Source organism: Aspergillus fumigatus, chromosome 6, assembly GCF_000002655.1.
Source record: "Aspergillus fumigatus Af293 chromosome 6, whole genome shotgun sequence".
Classification (NCBI taxonomy): Eukaryota; Fungi; Ascomycota; class Eurotiomycetes; order Eurotiales; family Aspergillaceae; genus Aspergillus; species Aspergillus fumigatus.
Genome location: NC_007199.1, coordinates 3,098,994 through 3,117,922, shown reverse-complemented (window position 1 = coordinate 3,117,922; position 18,929 = coordinate 3,098,994). Strand labels below are relative to the sequence as shown.

The following is an 18,929-nucleotide window of genomic DNA, read 5'->3' as shown; positions in this document are numbered from 1 at the left end:
GGTCATTACGACTACTTCTATTGTCAGGTTCTCAATGCTTTCATCGAAGATCGGGGTATCAGAGCTACCACGCTCATTATGATTCGTGATCGCTTTCATTTGGCAATCTTCCAGCCATATATGTACACATTAAATCAAACATTAAAGTGGGTGCAGTAACGGTAATGGACAGAGAAGAAAACATAGAGAGGCCGTGACAAGCCAGCCACTGGAAAGAAAATGTCATGTACTTTGGAGGTGGTATCGATACTTCTACATCAAAAAAAAGTATTCATATGACGGGAAATATATACCCTGAGAAGGCAAAAGGAAAGGCCGTCAATACGCCGGGCGTTTCAAAGGATGAGCTTCGGTGTTGCTGCAAGAAAAGTCAGTTATGCTACTAGCAATAGTTGCTGGCGAGTACTTACAGAACATAGTCATCAAGACTGACCACGCTCGGGTCGGCAAAAAGCAGATAGAAGTATTTCAGTGTCTCCGCAAGCCAGAATGACTCCATGGTGTCCTGCATCTTGGACTTTTCAAGGGTGACATCGTTGATCGCAGAATGTGCGATTTCGGTGCGGGTGTACTTGGACACAGCTTGGAACATCTCCCATCCCTTCTCTCTCCAGTAGTTGTCGCCTGTTATGCGGAACATGTAGAAAACGGACTCGATGGCCTCCGGACGAAGGAGGTACGCACGGTTCAGAATGCGAGTAACGCCTGGCGGTAGGCGTTCGTTCATGATTCGCTGGGTGACAAATATTTCATGAGGGACAGCTTTATCCTTTGCATCTTGCTTCTTGACTTCATCTTCATCATGGTTGATCAGGTCGTCCGTCTTTGCCGAATCGGCAATGACGTGCCATTTTCCAGATGAATCACGCCTACGAATCCCGTTTGTAGTAGATCGCTTAGTCGAGTCACTCGCTTTCGATTTCTGCTCAATGGCTTTTTCAGCCTCCGCGATCCGCTGTTCTTCGTTAGGATCGAGTGCGTTCCAGTAGTCGGTCTCGTTCCAGACACACGGCTCGCCCTTTTTGCAGGGCACGAGCAAGAAGTGTTCGGGCATGATGCCTGTTTTGGTGACCCCATAAGCCCAAACACATGCATTGGTCAGTTTAGCAGCAAGGTCCAGATCCCCTTCAATACCAAATAGTTTAGCACCAAGAGCAAACATCCCACCCGCAAAGCAGCCCAGATGAGTTCCCTCATACGTCGCAGAGACACTTTCAGGGGCCTGTTCCGCTATAGGGCGCGTCAGCGTCATGGTGCTCAAGAATCTGATATCACGCTCGTCCTTGACCATGGGCCGAAAGAGGAGATGTTCGCGCGCTGCATTCAAGGCTTTCTTGTACATTGCGGGGTATTGCTCGTTGAGACCGCCCAAGAGCATATACTCCTTGGGAAGGTACTCATAGGTTGAATCACCGCGGGCCCCGAGCCCAAACTTCTGTTTCGGGTAGAGCGACGCGGTGAGACCTCCTGTGCAGGCCTTATCACCAGAGCTACTAGTAACTGCAGAATTCTCGCCTTCATTCGGGGCGTCATAGTTTGCCGGCTCCGCGTCGATATGTAAGCTACCACCATCGCGCCGAGCAAAGAATTTGGCGTAACTCTGTGCGTCTGTAGGCAGCGGCCGTTCGTTTTGCGCTAAGAGAGGTGTAAGTGTGGAACGGGGCACAGGAGGCGTGGAAGGAGATGCGGAAGACATTGAGGGAGATGCAGAGAAGGCGGGCGTATGCACAGGCGTAGGCGATAAGGCAGACGGCTCAGTATCAACCACACCATTGCGAGGGACCTCGTTATTGAGCTGTGAGGCGGCGGTCCTACAACCGGAAGCATCGATTTTAAGCGGCCACAGACCAGGGACCATGGTGTGATCCTGCAGTTTCTCGAGCTCGTTTGTGATCCGTGCAATGGCATCGTAGTACTTGTCTTGCTTAGTCAATAGTGCCAGTCGAGTGAACTCGACAGACAGCGAGCCAATTTCGGCAAGGGTCGTGTCAAAATCAGCAAGATGAGGTTTGGCGGCATCATGCCTGTGATTCCACATATCAGTCAGTTCTTGAATGCACTCAGACGATCAACAAGTAGATCTTACGGGGTCCATTTGTAGAACATGGTCGGCATGCGATTAGGCGTATCAAACGCACCCATCACGATGTCCGCCAGCTCAACCGCTTTCTCGAGGAGTACGTCGTATTTGTGACCGGAAATGTCATAAGCGCCAAGCAATCCTCCAAGATAGCGGATGACCGTTTCAAATACAGGAATCTCGTCCCTTTTGCTGGTTGTGAAGTCGATCTTCTTCACCTGATCAACGGCAATGGCGAACTCGTCCTTAAGGTCCATGATCCAAAGTGTATCCAAGGAATCCACAAGCGTGGCTGCCCAACCCATGAACGGGTCTCTGAACCCGCCCCGCAGAGGTTTGATCTCGTCATGTCCCATCGCGGAAGTCTTGTATCCATTCCAGGCATGTTCAAAGGCCGCCTTTATGGTCGACAACCGCTGCACCCGCTGTATCTTGTCTGAGGTTGTCTCGTCTCTAAAAGCAGCCTGTACTTTCGGAAGGGCCTTGGATTTCCCCGTCGGCAATTTGATGAGGTTTTCAGGCGCCAGAGGATAATGTTCCTGCACCTGCTTCCAGTGCACAGTAGGTCGATTCGTTTCCGGAAGGTCCGCCTCAAGACGTGCGTGGCCGTGATAGTCCAAATGGTACGGGGGAACTTCTGAACCGTCTCCCTTAGCAGATGCATTGTCACTGGATGATGTTGCAGTCTGACCGGCAACCGAAACATCTTTGGATGACGCTTGTCCATGCGCGCCGGACGCTAGATCCTGCGGGGGATTTGAGTCGGGAGCAGCGGGCTTCTCAACTTGCTGAGCCGGAGTAGAGACTAATTCGGAGGTTGGCTCATGGGAGGAGGGAGATTCGGGTGCGATGGGTTTTTTGTTGTCGGGCGCAGCAGGGGGTGGTCTCTGAGGGTATGTCTTGGGCTGATCGACCGGCGCGGGGATGCTCACAGTACTCGCAGATGTATCGCGGGATCGGGAGAAATGAATGAAGATCAGCACAAAGATGACTGCAAAAACCAGGGAGACTCGATAGCGACGGGCTCGAAACATGGCAGGCAACCGATAGCGACGGTGAGGCGACGCAACGAAGATGAGGAGGAAAAAAAAATTAAAAAAAAAAAAATCAAAAAAATCAAAACCTCAACAAGAGGAATAAAAGAGTGACGGGAATAAGGATGTGATCATGAGATACCAAGAAAAGGCCGCGGAGACCACAAGAGAGAAACTTTACAAGAATAAACACTTCAACAAACTGAACGAGAGGCTGGAGTAAAGGTCACTCATTCTACTACTCTCTTGGAGGCCGAAGAGCAGAATAGAAACTGGGAGCAGGCTCTCTCGGGTTGAACCGTCCAAATGATCATATCACATCGATTACGGAGTACTCCGTAATTTCATGACAATCCTTGGGACATCAACTCAGCTTTCGCCTAATGATCAAGAAAATTGATAGACTAGAACTAGACCATCTGCTTAGTGGACGCAAGGAGGGTGGAAAAGAAGCGAAACCGACGGACGTTGCAGCCAAGAAAACGCCAACATATAGGGCAAAGTGAGACACTGGGTTGACGGGAAATCTGAGGAAAAGAAGTCCAATTCTTAGAGTATCTGATCTATTTTAGTATTCCCGATGATGATGGATCAGACTGTACTCCGTAGTTCTCTTTTTTGCTTTCGCACTCCTCAATGTCCACCCTTGCACGCCTTTCCTCCGTGTCCGTGATATGATATTTCATTTCGCGAGGACCCCGGATCAACATCGCAAAAGATAGGCGGTCGGAGTCCAGACTATTCGATCAAGTGGAATGGGCAGATTAGCCCGTGAATGCTGCCCAAATGGATGGTCCAGATCCGATGATCCCAGCCTTTTATGTCTCTCCACGACTGGGATGGCCCACCGGGTATAAAGCATCAATATAATACCCAAGTCCACAATACAATATTCTCAGCTCTTACAGAGTACCTTGCGCTTACAGAGTTCATCTCTGCAATGAATTAGTATTTTGATAGTTTTACAGCTTCCTGTGGATACACAGTCCTCAATGCTCATTTTATTTGCCCAATCATTGACTACCAAACAGGCATTTTAATGATCATTGTTAGACTTATGGGTCCTTCGGCCCTTCAATGATTCATCTGTTCCTATTTTTATCCAGGGGTAATTTGCATTACTATGGAGGAAATCAAGGATTGTGTCTGTGGATACCAGTCAGTCTGTGTACGGTACTTGTTGAACAATTGACGACCAACCGAATGATACTTGGTAGCTGATAATCGATGCCAGTATGGTACTTTATTCATATACTCTATTGACTTTAAAATCTCTACGTTCATGCATGACCAGCCTATGGAATGCTGCAGATGACCTCTCTGCAAGTCATCCAGTCAGATACATTTAAGACGTTTCGAAGAATATTACTAGCATTGACAACCACATGATTGGTGGATTCTAACCTGTCTCGAATTGCATGCAACTGTCTATAAACCAACCGCTGTGCGTCCTCGACTGTCCTTGTTTACCCTTTGAAATTGTTGAATCAAGCCCAAAACGCCGGCACCCCCAGCAATAGCATCGACGTTCTCTCCGCCCTCTGTGTTGTCATCATCCCCGTCTTCCACCAAATTCATCCGCCATGAGTCCCCTAGGTTGCTGTCGCTAGTGCCTACACCACCCGCACTTGATGCTCCAGCAGCATTAGCAGCTGGTCTTGACGGGTCGCTGCGTCCCGTGGCTACCGGTGACTCATCGCCATCCGCTATTGTCCCTGATATAGGAGGATGCGCTCGCGATGATCTGTACCGTTGAACCCCTGCTGCGCGGCTCGTTCCTCGGAATCCCGAAGTTGATGGCTGGTGATGCGGATCTAGGAGTATTGAAGGAGCCGGTGATGCATGGTCACCTAGACCTGTCAGACCGTAGCGAGACGGCCCAAACACTGATTGCTGTCCCATGAAAGGGCCTGCCAGACCGTGCCGAGTCTGGGTCTGATCGAGCCGGTCGCCGATCGTTCCCATCTCGCCCGCTGGTGGTGACCCAAGAGTAGGAAAGGCGGGGGGCGGATAAAATTGTCGTCTAGTAGCAGGATGGCTGCCACGGTGATTGGCACCGTAGTTGTCCAAGAATCCGTAGTAAGATGCCAACATTTTGCCATCTTTTGTAGAGAAATAATCGGCTCGGAGATCTTGCCTTGCCGGGTCTCGTCGATCTCCTTGGTTTATCACATTGGTTCCCTTCTTAAAATCGAACACAGCAAATGAACAAAGGTACCCCATTCCATCCACGTGAACAGTGAACTCCCGAAAGAAGTCGATAAGACGGTCGCTGCATTTGGGTAAATTAAACCAGAGAATAAAAGGCGTGAATATCATGCTCAGGATCTCCTCCAGGAAGATCACAATCTTCATCTGGTAAAGTTCCGTGAACTCCCTCCGGACTTCGTCACTATGCAATCGCCCTTTCCAGTGGCTCGGAGCGTAATGTGTATAGTTGATCACTTCGAGCAAAGCATATTCCGGGTCGAAGACAGTTGTCTCTTCCGGAACGAGGCCTCTGGCAACAGCCCAGACAGACCCAAACACGCCAAGGTAGAAGAGAACTGTTCGGTCATGTGTGATTTCGAATCCCAAGAACAGTTCTGGGTCCACGATCGATGCCAGAGCCAACACAGACGCCAGTGCACCCGACACAAACGCCACGAAACCTGCGACCTGCACCGTCTTATCTTTGGGGAATTGGTCCACATAGCGACTAGCAAAAGGATAGGACATATTAATTCTGCGTTCAAAGAGGTGCCAGAGTTCATTAAATTCGCGAAATTTCCATTCCGCCAGCGGCGTATATTGGCGCGAGCCGATCTGAGAAGGATTCTTCTTGTATTCGTTAAAATAACGAAAGAAATAATGCATCATAAAATAGACGACAATAAACGGCGCTACGAATATATTCATAATGCCCGCGAAAATAAATCGTCGTCGCAGGCCCTCGCTCAGCGCCTTTCGGTGAGTATCCTTCAAGAACAGAGTCCGAACTTGGCCTTGTTCGTTAAAGACATAGTCCATTATACATAGATTGATATTCCACTCCAGCGTCCGAGAGAACAGTTGCTTGTTCCTGAGAAACGGGATGGGAAGCGTCAAGTCCAATATGTCTTTGTTGATCAAGGCGATAAGATAATTTTCCTTACGCATCAGTCGATTGGCAATGTCGTGAGCATCCATTCGTTGCTTAGACTGACTGCCCATGAACTTACGGTGTCTCGCAGACACCGCACCGGCTGTCGCGGGATTGGCGTCCCTTAGAGTCATGAGTCGACTGACAATTTCTTGCCATGATATAGTCTGAATGTCGGTATCAGAGACTCCAAGCAAGTAATAATAGAAGTCATGCATGTGTTTCAGCCTTCTGATATCCAACAAGCACTGGAAGGCTTTTCCAATCCAAAACAGCGTGAGTAACCAGAGCAGAAAGGTGGACGACAGTGACATCTTGGTGGTACACTGCTTGATCAATATATCATTCAATGACTTGCTCCCACGGACCTTGTGGTAGTCGATGCAATTCGTAAGAAATGTGCTGAATCCTACAACGAATGCAAATGTTCTATGACAACACCGGTCCTCTGTCAGAATGCATAACACAACCAGGTCAGAGGGAAAGCAAGTAGAAACTTACAATAGACTCAGAACTCGGTTCAACAGAATGGACCAGATCCCGTTCCCGAGGAAATACGTGTAAACCTCCTTTAGGAAGTTGTCCAAATTTTCAACATTCGCCCACATCCACATTGCTTTCTCTTTCGGATCCACCGTGTTCAAGTTGGGCTGCCCTAACGACCAGCGTACAGCAGGAGCGCGCCTTCGATCGGCATGGTGTAGCGGCTGTTGTTCTTTGGCTGCTCTCCCGCGACCTCGAACACCGCGGGTTGAAGGTCCGGGGCGAGATGGCTGTCTATCGTCGGGAGTGATGTGGGAAGTTGGAGGTGGCGGCAGTCGAGATTTAAGCTCGTCGTCGTCGTGATGTCCTTCTACGAGAAGGGAAGCTGGAACATCATCGTCGCCATCCTCGAAGTCATGACTTGGTGAGGCATCATGCGCCCACCGCGGACGGCTAAAGTGGCGACGACGAGAATTTGACTTGGACGGCCCCGCGACAGAAGCTTTCCGAGGGCTCCTTCTACTTATGAAGGCATCATCCCGGTCCAGCAACCTACTCCGTCCAGCGTCGGCCATGGCGTCCTCGAGTTCACGATCACTATAATGCTCTCCAGGACCGTCCTCCAGTGTTAATCCCGCTCGCTCCTCCACATCCGATGAATCTGATGTTGCATCGTGATTTCGAATCGTCTCGTATACAGACGGCGAGCCGTTCGGAGGAAGAAACCGAGATAGGATATTTGATGTCATCATCTTGATCCTAAAAGTGCAGACATGGAATCGAAAAACAGATGCGTAAATCTTCCGTAAGTTCAGCACATGGCAGCGACTTTGTTAGCCGAGAGATCAGTTGCGGGCCATTCGAGAAGCAATCTCAGGTGCGTCTGCTACACAAAGAACGGTAAACAGGCAAGTCGTAACGACTCTTGATATCAAAATGTCTATTGCAGGAGTCCAGCAAGCTCCTAACTGCAGTTTGAGTAGAGAATCGAAGGAATATTATGACTGACTTTCCACGAAGGTCGTTTGACCATGCATGGCTGGTAGATCTGATGACCAGTCAACCCTCATGATAAGCTACCTATGATGCAGGCGGTACAGCAAGGGTCACCGCATGTTATCACTAATGCCTGAGGCTGCTGCACAGGTCAGGTGATAATCGATTTGGGGAAATGAGGTCCACGTGATCATACTTTAAATGACTCAACTATTTCCTTTTTCCCTGGCAACGCGAGTCAGGGAGAGTGGCAAACAAGACGGCGATAAGGTCGTTGAGTGGCCACGGCAGGTCTGATGGCTTAATGAAGGCTTTTGTCAACCTAGGTACCTCCCTAGACATCAATGGTTTGTGCTGGGTGCAATTTCTTTGTCTGGTTCTTTGCAACGCGAGTCTGAAAAGAGGCAGGCCTAGAAGCTGGAAAGATGACCAGATCGTAGGAAGTGCCTCATTTGTGAGAGACGCAGCTATCTATGGCGTGGTCATCAGTGTGGAAACAGTTTCAACCTCCCTCAGATGGCCAAAGTGCTGATTTTGACTCTCCTGGGCTCCACCCCAGCATCATTTAGTCCTCACCCATCTTCCGAGTCTAACGATTGAACTCTCTGGACGTTTGAAGCTTGCTCTACTAATCCGTACCTTGATTTCTTTCTCCCGTTCCTACTTGAGTTTCTGGTCTGCAAAAAGTTAGAAGAGTGATAAAGGTTTACGAAGAATTTCGATCTGGTGGCACTGATTTACTGGTGCGTGTCAGCGAGTCTCTAGCAGACGGTATCTCTCTATGTGGGGTATAATACAGTAGTACAAGAGGCACTACAAGACACCGAAGCATCTGCCGAGTTACGATGGCCTAGATGCATCCTAGAATCTTGAACCCCAAGCCTCAAATGTTGTTGTCCCGTCATGGGCCTTTTATTCTCAATTCTTACCCACGTACAGAATCTAGTCTGTGGACTAGGACTACATATGGAGTAGTGACTAGTGAGATTACTGGATGGTGTAGAGGCTTGAGGGTACCTTACTTCAGAGTCACCGTGGCTTACCATATCATTGGTCGAAAGAAAATCCCGGGTTGAGGGGTATTGGGGCCATCGACTTGTCTGCTACATATACTTTTAAAGACAGTCGATGACTTCTACAGTTCTTCTTCTAGATACCATTTGGCCACCACAAGGGCCCGTCCTATAGTTCTAGCAATGATGAATATAAGTACTCTATACTAGATGGATGAAACCATGGATTACAAACTAAGCCTTCTGAATTACTGGTTGCGGAGATGGTACTGACAACGTGATTGGCCCATTCGTCTCAATCAGAGAAAGATGATGTTGCGATCAAATTGGTAGGCCCAATAATAGTTGCTTGATATTGTAGACAAAGACAGGTAGATAAATTTCAGCAAGTTCCATATCACCGAGGAGGATTATGAGCATAGCCGACCATCTGCCGAGCGTACCCTTAGAAGCTTCACGTTATCTTTAGGATAGTGCACAAAGAAAGATTCCAGTCCCGGGTTGTAAGCATATTCTCTTCAGCACGACACCATAGAAAAGACGGGAAGACGACAATATTATTGGTAAGGGTCCGCTGTCAGCTAGTATCCTCATCTTGGTCATAATTTCCCTTCAGGCTTCGTCTTTTGCACCTGAGAGGCCAAAAGAACAGAAGACTGGGGTAGTCTCCCGCAAATATGAGCTCCCCATCCGGGGGATGATTGGAGCGATAGAGATTGAAGCACGGAGTACGAAGAAGCCAATCGTCCAAGCCATTATTATCTTTGACATTAACATATATCACTATTGTCTTGGGAGTCATCCCAAGTTCCCAACTCCCCTCTTTCCGTCCCGCTCCAGACTGGAATAGCCGGAAACCACTTACCTTGCCTCATTCGACACCGCCTCCCGCTTAGGACTCGCGCACCACCACGACTTGCTCGTCTTAGATTTTCTGGGCATTCTGTGTATTTCAGCGGGATCTGCAACAGAACAAAGTCCTTTCTTACCAATCCATTGATACTTCCCTGTCACTATCGCTCTTACAAACAAAGGAAAAGAAGCCATCAAATAAAAAGCAGGCCGATGAAAGTGTGTCTTTCTTTTTCCAAATAGAAAATGATCTGTCCAACCTAGCTACTACCTAGGTACGACTTGGTAGGCACTACCTAATACCCTCTACATCCAATGATATCACGTTATTGCTCCAGTCCAGCACACGGCCAGTCGGCCACCCCAATGGCCTCGTACCAACGAACCGTTTCTCCAGACTTTCCCTTTTCCCACACCACCTTTCCTGGGCTAACCTAACGATGATGGTTCTCCTAGCAGTGACATTGTGACGATAAACTGGTTGTTGTTGAAGGTCTGGTTGTTTGCCATACCTCTCAGCCATTTCTTCAGCCCTTCCAACGCTTTTGATTCTGCCGCCCGCGCAACCCCCTCTCCCCTGAACCGATATTTCGTGGATTGCGGCCCTTTCGCTTTGTCGCTCGATTGCCCAACGCTGCTATCTCAACGCGCCCCTCCATCTTCAAACCGAATGTGCGACTATACTCAGAATCTTTCGCTTGGACTCCATGCGTTCACTTAGCGATCCATTGGACGACAAAGGCCCTCAATTGTTCGAGGACGGTTGCGCAGCGTCATTTGGTTTCAGTGTGCTGCAAGGTAACACTCTGGAAGCGAAGACGTCGAGGTGTGCGTCTACTTGTACGTGCGTTTTGTGTGGTTTTGTGCTGGCCCTGATCTGCGTATCATACGTTTCCTAGCAACCTCCTCTGAGCACCGCTCTCACCGTTTCCATCGTGTGCCGCTGGCAAGATGGAATCGGAAAGTTCGAATTCGAACGGGTTCAAGCGGACCTCTGCCCACCACAGCATCTACAGTCGCCCAGTGGAACGGCGTCCCAGCAAGAAGTCATCCTCTAAAGACCGTCATGGCATGGTTTACCCCGATAGCTTTAGAGAGACGAGCATCCGGACGGTGACGCCAGACCCCTCCTCCGAGACCGGCAATGATTCCCCTCTGTCGGAAGCTGAATATATGTCTGGAAGTGGTGCCCCATCACCTCGTGCCGCACACAGAAGAGCGCCCGACCATGAATCTCGTCGCGAATTTCAACCCTATCATTCGGCAGGAGACGAGGATGAGGGCCAGGTGGAATTACGAGGCCAGCGGGCGCGGTCCCGCACCACGACCTTGGACGACCAGCGCAGTGAAATCTCCCCCAACTCCTTTCTCACACGAACTCGAAATCGCCTTGGTTCCATCAACACCGCTTCTCCCCCGTCCAAGGCCCCTGAAGATCAAGCGAGCTCCATTGGTTTCCCATCAATACAGCCGGCTCCATATTTCAGCCAGACGCTTGGCCGTCAGCGTTTGAGTCGAAATCCTGCTAGCTCAAACGTAATCACCACCGTTAGTACGAACCCGTCCTCAACAGCCCTGTCAAGCAGCGATGCTTCCAAAATACTTCAGCTCATGAAAACGACATGTGGAAGAATGCATGGCATCCTGTCATTTCGGACCTCTTCCACCACAGCCTGGACGTCAGGCTACTGCGCTATCAATGTCGCGACAGGGAGTCTAATATATCAAGCCAAGGGAGAACCTGCACTTGCGAAGACGTTGATACCGGACCTGCGTGGATGTCAAGTTCGCTCCCTTGTCGATCCAGAAACCGGAATGAACTATCTCAAAGTTTCCACTTTCACCTCAGGTCTCGGCATCGAACTGAGACCCCACGTCAGTGAAACATTCGACTCCTGGCTGGCGGCCTTACTGTGTTGGCAGCCGATCCGACCGAAAGGCGTGCAAAACAAGATGACGAAACCTCAGTCGGTAGCGATCGGAGAACGTCGCATTGCGGACCGTCGGAGAAATTCTGAGAGCACCGTTCAGAAAGATGCGGCCATTATCAAGGTCGGTAAGATGCTCCTGTGGGACAGACCTAGTACGTCTGGTCCCCGTCCCAATTCCGGCCATCGTGTTTCGACCTATCGCCAGCAAAGGGCGCTGTCTTCGTCGTGGCAGAAAGTCAGCTGCACGCTACAAGAAAATGGTGCATTCAAACTATTCACAGAAACAGACATCACTTTAGTCACTTGCATTCAATTGTCCCAATTATCTCGTTGTGCGGTGCAGCAATTAAATGAGTCTGTTCTTGAGGACGATTTCTGCATTGCCATCTATCCTCAATATGCGGCGCATTCTGCATCCGGGTTGACCCGGCCGGTCTATCTTGCGCTAGAGAGTCGAGTGCTCTTTGAGGTCTGGTTCGTTCTCCTGCGCGCTTTTACGATTCCGGAACTCTACGGCCCTGAACTGCCTGTCGAGGAGAACTCGACAAATGCAGCAGGGTCAAGTGATGCGAGCTCGCCACCCACAAGGGACATGTTTCGAATCGAAAGGATGCTCTCGGTCAGAGTGACCGAGGCAAAGCTGCAACGTGACAGGCCAAGTGAGGAGACACCGAGGAGCCGGAAGCCATCAAGGTCTCACAGCAACCCGGTCCCGGCGCCCGCTGTCAGTGACTACTACACAGAAGTTCTCCTCGATGGCGAAATCCGAGCGAAGACAGCCGTCAAATTCCGCACATCTAACCCTTTTTGGCGTGAAGATTTCACTTTCAATGATCTCCCCCCGGTCCTTTCGCAGGTTTCCGTCCTTGTTAAAACCCTCAACCCGACCCAGAAAGATTGGACGCTCATTGCCCACGGGTCCTATGCTCTTCACCAGGATACAAATGCCCTGCATGCTTTGGATGATGTGGAGATTTCGTCACACGATGCCACATACGGACGGGTGGAGATACGATTGGATGACTTGGAGTCCGGCGTGGAAACCGAGAAGTGGTGGACCATATTGGATGAACGGGATCAGTCTGTTGGGGAGATGCTGATGAGAGCTCGGATGGAAGAGACGGTCGTTCTGATGTCGCACGAATACACCCCTATGTCCGAGATCCTGCATGCCTTTACCAATGGTCTTACAATCAACATGGCTCAAATCATCTCCTCCGAACTCAATCAACTCTCAGAGGCTCTGCTCAATATCTATCAAGTCTCGGGTCAGACGGTCGAATGGATTTCCGCTCTGGTTGAGGACGAGATTGACGGCGTTCACAAAGACTCGACTGCGAATAGACTCAGGTATACTACAAGAATCCATTCAAATGACTCAAGGGAATCCGGTCAAGATCGAGAAGTCCTTGTCAGGGATATGGGACGAACGGCGACCGTGGAGGCGAATCTTCTGTTCCGAGGAAACTCCCTCCTCACCAAGGCACTGGACTTGCATATGCGTCGGCTCGGGAAGGAATACCTTGAAGAAACCATCGGAGAACGGCTACGCGAGATTGACGAGAGCGATCCTGAATGTGAAGTTGATCCTTCGCGAGTCCATCGATCAGACGACCTGGAACGCAACTGGAGGACCCTCGTCTCTCTTACCACGAGTGTTTGGAAATCAATTGCTGGCTCCGCTTCTCGCTGTCCCGCAGAGTTGAGACTCATATTTAGGCATATCAGAGCTTGTGCGGAGGACCGCTACGGCGACTTCCTGCGAACGGTGACATACAGCAGCGTTTCTGGATTCCTGTTCCTGCGATTCTTCTGTCCAGCAATCCTGAATCCAAAACTCTTTGGATTGTTGAAAGGTAAGATGCCTTGTCTCTCTCTCTTGTTTCTTTTACTTTTGTTCTTCCCCACTAATCCTAGCAGATCACCCTCGCCCTCGTGCTCAACGAACGTTGACATTGATCGCCAAAGCCTTACAAGGCCTTGCGAACATGACGACGTTTGGTAATAAAGAGCCGTGGATGGAACCAATGAACAAGTTCTTGCTTGGCAACCGAGTCGAATTCAAGCAGTTCGTTGACTCTATCTGCGCGATTCCTGCTGACCGTCCTACCCCTATTGTCACGCCATCTTATGCGACGCCGATTCAAATTCTTAACCGGCTGCCCCCTACCTCTCGCGAGGGCTTCCCTAGTCTCCCGTTCTTAATCGACCACGCAAGGAGCTTCGCAAACTTGATAAGGATCTGGCTTGAAGCAGCTCCGGGAAAGCTCGCTGAACTAGAAGACATCGATCCGGCCGTTAAGAAGTTTCACGAGATGGCGCTCCGTCTCCACCAACGTACCAAAGAGTGCCTTAGTAAAGCAGAACAGGCAGAACGCCCGAATGGTACTCTCGAAGTCAAATGGGAGGAACTGGTGGATTCCATGGAACGATCAGCGACTTTCTTTGAAGACAGCTCCAAGCCGACGACACCGGCGACAGAAACAGTGATTGCAACGCCAGCATCTGTTCCAGGCAGTCACAGGAATTCAATTGGCTACTTCGCTTCACGGCCTTCGCTGCCTCGCCGGTCGACAGATTATGGACCAGACGCTGAGGAGGAGACTCCTCCCAGCTCTTCTTCAGCAACCTGGGACCAGAGTCGTGTGCCCTTTTCAATGCCCCGCTGGTCGGACACTCGAGACAGCACCGGTAGCTCAAAGAACTTTTCCACTTACTCTCTTGAATATTCTGAGCCTTCCAAGGCGCGCAGATCTAGCATGACGAAAGAGACGTCAAGCAAGTATCGGTTTTTTGACTTTGTACCGGCCTCGTCAAGACGCAAGGCCAAAGACCGTGAAAGTACTCAACAACACTCGCGCGAAGAACTACGGAACGAGTTTTGACGCATGAGTCTCTCCTAGCTTATCTATTTCTTGGTCAGGTCATATCCGACGCATCAAACTTTCATGATCTAAACATAGAGCATGATATCTTTTCCAGTATTATTGGCTGATATTGTATCAAGCCTGGCTCGCACTCTCAGCCCGCTCCTTGTTATTCCCGGACTGTCGCTTCTCGTCCCGAATGATGAACGGGACATATTTGACCCCTTTAGCGACAAAGGCAGTCGAGAGAAGACTTTCTGTTGTATAACAAGGAAGGCCTCATGTGAGCAAAATTTTGCATCATCTGGTGTATATTCTACCTCATTCCGGCGACTGATCCCATGTGTTGATGATCTGACGTTCTGCCCCTTCTTGGATTTCTCTTCCTTTCTACCCTGCTCATTCTCTAGGAATAGCATTTGTCACGGTGTTGATACCCTGCTTGAAGCTGCTTTTTTGGCTGGAAAAATGTCCGCATGGCCTTTCATCTCGTACACGCCGCTATGGATGGGAGGATATCTCCGGGCTTTTTCATGGTACAAAAACAGTTCGTGTTCCTTTGTGTACATAACATTTGACCTTTGCATAGATGAACAACTACTATTCAGCCAATAGTTCCTTCTGCTTCACATGGCTCGACCCGACGGTCTGTGTTGACCTAGGTAATAGATTTAGGACAACGCAGTGTATATATTGCAGACGAGCGAAAAAAAAAATCGATCTGTCTTTCAAGACTGAATCATGTTCTAACTCCCATCGCTCAGATACTCTTGTCATGGAGGTACTTGCAAGTAGATATACACCTTAAAACACGGCCCTCAAAGAGCCTGACCCAGAATGCTAAACAAATATGCGCAACGGCTTCATCGGTTCATCGCCATCTCTCGAAGCGCGCTCACATCCACAGACATATCTTACCGCTGGCAGTACCGCCTGCAATCCAGTTTGTGCTGCGGTGGAAGACCGCCACAGCAGGAACGGCGGTGATACCGTCGCCTCCTAACTGAGCGAGCTGGTCACCGGAGCTACTGTACACATCGACGAAACGGTTCATGTTTCCGATGCAAAAGCGCTGGATAGAGGATTGTGGGTTTGCTTGCCATTGGGGACGAAGGCTGTGAAACGTCAATTTAGCTGGTTTTCCTAAACGTCTAGATAATGGGAGGGATTGGGAAAGCCTTACATGGTCACCCATCGTCCTGTCTGGCAATTGTGGCGGACGATAGTGTCGGGTTTCATTTCGGCGTCTGAGAGAGTGTACCCTGGTTCCCAGGCGGCGATACCCTTAGACCCAAAGTCGTAGATTTTGAGCGTGTCATCGTAGGAGGATGTCGCTATCTGGCCGGCGCTGTTGAATGCGGCGTGGGACACAGAGAGCCGGCTGACGTGCTCGCCTACCGGGACGGGGTCATCGTGGGAGAGCTTGCGTATATCCCAGAGGCGCATCGTACGATCGAGAGAGGCGGTTGCGAAGAAGTGCGGGTGGGTTGGGAAGAGTGAGAAGCCGCCGATTTTCTTCTCGGAGAGCTGCCAGGTGGCTACGGCGCTTCTGCGCGAGGCGCGAGTGTCGTAGCGCCCGAAGGCGCCGTCTAGAGTTGTCCAGTAGAGGGTGTTGGGATCGTCGGGTGCCATGTCAATGCCAGATATGGGGATGTCGTCGGAGGTTGACTCTGGGGCGTATTTTTCGACAGAGGTTGTCTTTTCCAGGTCCAGCTCGCGGATGGAGCTATCATAGCTAGCGCTGTAGAGGTGGGTTGGCTTTGAGGGGTGGATGTGCAAGGAGCTGATTGTTCGTGTGTGTGGTTTGAGAGTGGTCAGGACTGGGTCTGGGTCATCGTCCTCTGCGTCTTCGTCATCTTCCTGCTTGACGGCTGAGGTTGGCTTCTCTTGCGAGGCGTCCAGAACACCGAGGTTGCCCATCTTGTCACCGGCGAAGATCAAAGGCTTAGCCTCTGATGGGTGGAATGTCATCGTGTAAATTCGTTCGGGGGTGAGCTTGATGCCTGTGATACGATCATGTTAATATTTGCTAGTCACCGCTGTCGCAGTTCATACGGAAGGCCAACGCACGATTAGGTTCCCATGCCTCCCACAGCCGCAATCCGCTCATTTCCTCCCTCAGCGCCTTCAGCTCCTTATCGGTGGTCTTCTTAATATCCTCATCACCAAAAGTCCGCTGATACGGCATCGCAACTCCCTTCGTCACCACATCCACCCCGATTAGACTATCACCGCTGAGCTTCTGCCCGGACACAAGCATCTCACTGAAAGAGAACGCATCCGACTTGCGAACCCTCTTCGCCCGCTCCGCCTGCTGCGCAGCCTCGTACTGCTCATCCGCCTTGCGTTTCGCAACCTCGCTATCCGCCGCGAGCCCTCTCAACCGCGAGGACATACGCCGCGGAACTGGGTGCTCATCTTCCTTCTTGACCTTCTTCGGCGGAGGCTTCTTCTTTGGCTTTGTTTGACCCCCTGGTGAGCTTCTCGCTGATTTTGGCGGGAAGAGCCCGGATGACTGGGCGTCCAGGCTCAGCTTCTTGAGGAGCGCATCACGCTCGGCGATGTTCGCGAGACGCTGCTTTTCGAATTCGGAGAGCTCATTATCGGCGCCCATAATAGTGACTGTCTTGCGGGCGCCTTGACAATTGAAGGAGTAGTGTAGGGGGCTCAGGTCAGTGTCACAGGCTGAACCCGCGCTTCTGACTGAGGAAACGCGTCCTGAAATGTCGCGCTATCACGTGATGTAATGGGAATATGTTGAATGAGATCGGAACAAACAAATGATGCAGTGCGGTTATTCTTCCTTGGTGCCATTGGTGAATACAGTCATAGGAAAAGAATACATGATAAATAAGTAATAACTGTCTGCCGTGTGTTTTGTAATAAAAAGCGTGGTTTTACGCAACTTACTATGCGGTCGATCCAGAGAAGTGGTACTTTGTGTTTTATTTTGTCTCTTTTTTTGGATTTTCTCCAACTTTTTTTCAACTGTCTACGTCAGAGTTTTGCAGACTTCCTAACGAGCATCAACGCCCTAGTCTGCTCGTCTGCGGTAGACAATGCCGCTACGCATCTCGCGCACTTGCCTGGCGCAAGCAGCCATTAATTCCCCTGTTCCATTCCTCTACCAGACCCGGACACTCGCTGCGCCGCTGAGCTATGCAAAATGGAGTGCCCGAGACGGCAGATCATTTCAGTCAACATCGACAACCTTCACGACACCCGAATCAAGCCTACATAGAGGCGAAGAGTCTGCGCATGATGGGGAGAGCTCTGAAAATGCGACACCTCCCTTGGAATCTGATTCTCCCTCACCGGCCCCGAGCAACGATGGCCGTCGATCCCGGAGGAGTTACCTGAAGAAGCGCGGCGCCGCGGTTTCACAATCACGAACACCACCATCCTCACAACCACCACGAAGGCCACTCACGATGACAGAAAGCGAGAAGAGGGCGTTCGGTGGTCTGTTGGAACAAATGGGTGTGAAGGAGAAGGAAGACCTGGAGGCGGCTACAGAAGCAACAGACAAGCCGGCACTGAGCAAAGACGAGATGCACAAGATCTCCAATATCTTCAACTCTGTGCTGGAGGACCTTCGGAAGAAAAAGGAGGGTTCTGAAGTTTCGACGGAGGGTGCCGGAAAACGCAAGTCCCGGAGGCAGGTGGATGAGCCCGCTTCGACTTCGAAACCGGGGCCTCAGGAGCAAGCGGTTGACTCCAATCCCCCAGAATCGCGCAGTGATGTTCCTCGCTCTGCCGAGCTGGCTATTCAGTTCACCGTGCAAAGGGAGTCGGCGAAGATCGAGCGCGCTCTCCGTGCAGCGATTGACGAGGGCAAAGGGGATACAGGGATCTGGGAAGTGTGCAAGGAAAGAGTATTTTCGATGCTACGATATCTTGGAGAGAGCCGGGTTCCGGAAGACAGTGGGGCGTTGCCGACAAGCTCAGAGGGCGAGCCAACACCCCACAGCCCTCTGGAGGTTCCTGAATCCGTGTCCGTGGAAGCAGTGGTCACAGAACTTTACCCGAAGATGCTCCTCCTGGCATTCCGTCTTCTCAACTCTCATTTCCCCGGCTCGCCATTGATCGGCCAGTTCCGCTCGACGATCAGGTCGCACGGCAGGACCTCAGCGGTGTTGGGGAGTTCAACGGGTCTATATAACGAGCTGATCTACTTCTACTGGCGCGGGTGCAGTGATCTCCCTAGTGTTGTGTCGTTGCTGAAGGAAATGGAGACTACAGGAGTGGAACCGGATGAGCGAACCTGCGGGCTGCTCAAGGCTATCGCCGAACAGCGGGAGCGGGACCTCAAAAATCATCGGAAACGGGTGCGTCGCGAGAATCAGGATCGAAGTTCGCCTCGTGATCCGTGGTGGGATATGGCGCCAAATCGCACAGCTGTGAAGGAGTTGTTTGGGGAGGATGGGTGGTTGCCACGACTGGAGAAGCGAGTAAAGGAGATTCGAAACCTACAGAGCTCGACAAGATTACTCGCAGATAGGCTTAATCTGTAGTGGTAAATACAGTCCTACTGTGAGAAGCAGCCGAAAGG

The 18,929-nt window shown here is 50.6% G+C and overlaps 5 protein-coding genes across 5 annotated transcripts; 2 read left to right on the top strand and 3 right to left on the bottom strand.

Moving 5' to 3' along the window:
- Positions 1-318: 318 nt before the first annotated feature.
- Positions 319-3,114, bottom strand: AFUA_6G12360 (class I alpha-mannosidase 1A; the record flags this gene model as incomplete). Its single annotated transcript, XM_746021.1, has 3 exons — positions 319-358; positions 411-2,024; positions 2,087-3,114. 3 exons carry the CDS (start codon positions 3,112-3,114, stop codon positions 319-321), a joined length of 2,682 nt encoding a protein of 893 aa, XP_751114.1.
- A 1,277-nt stretch (positions 3,115-4,391) lies between these two features.
- Positions 4,392-8,309, bottom strand: atgI (autophagy protein ATG9). Its single transcript, XM_746020.2, has 3 exons — positions 7,911-8,309; positions 6,737-7,853; positions 4,392-6,664 (listed from the first exon to the last, which is right to left on the bottom strand). Exons 2-3 carry the CDS (start codon positions 7,468-7,470, stop codon positions 4,543-4,545), a joined length of 2,856 nt encoding a protein of 951 aa, XP_751113.1. The 5' UTR covers positions 7,471-7,853; positions 7,911-8,309; the 3' UTR covers positions 4,392-4,542.
- A 1,391-nt stretch (positions 8,310-9,700) lies between these two features.
- AFUA_6G12340 (GTPase-activating protein BUD2) lies at positions 9,701-14,395 on the top strand (the record flags this gene model as incomplete). The annotated part of the gene is made up of 3 exons (XM_746019.2): positions 9,701-9,864; positions 10,036-13,366; positions 13,431-14,395. Exons 2-3 carry the CDS (start codon positions 10,531-10,533, stop codon positions 14,393-14,395), a joined length of 3,801 nt encoding a protein of 1,266 aa, XP_751112.1. The 5' UTR covers positions 9,701-9,864; positions 10,036-10,530.
- An 877-nt stretch (positions 14,396-15,272) lies between these two features.
- Positions 15,273-17,063, bottom strand: AFUA_6G12330 (WD domain protein; the record flags this gene model as incomplete). Its single annotated transcript, XM_746018.2, has 3 exons — positions 16,448-17,063; positions 15,561-16,380; positions 15,273-15,492 (listed from the first exon to the last, which is right to left on the bottom strand). The coding sequence occupies exons 1-3, from the start codon at positions 16,989-16,991 to the stop codon at positions 15,273-15,275; spliced, it is 1,584 nt and encodes a 527-aa protein (XP_751111.1). The 5' UTR covers positions 16,992-17,063.
- A 373-nt stretch (positions 17,064-17,436) lies between these two features.
- Positions 17,437-18,891, top strand: AFUA_6G12320 (uncharacterized protein; the record flags this gene model as incomplete). Its single annotated transcript, XM_746017.1, has 1 exon — positions 17,437-18,891. The coding sequence occupies one exon, from the start codon at positions 17,437-17,439 to the stop codon at positions 18,889-18,891; it is 1,455 nt and encodes a 484-aa protein (XP_751110.1).
- Positions 18,892-18,929: the final 38 nt, after the last annotated feature.

Excerpts from the sequence above, each read along its gene's own strand:
- atgI (XM_746020.2), bottom strand. The coding sequence starts at position 7,470 with ATGATGACATCAAATATCCTATCTCGGTTTCTTCCTCCGAACGGCTCG. Across the intron at positions 6,665-6,736 it reads AACCGAGTTCTGAGTCTATT|AACATTTGCATTCGTTGTAG; the intron begins GTAAGTTTCTAC and ends GTGTTGTCATAG.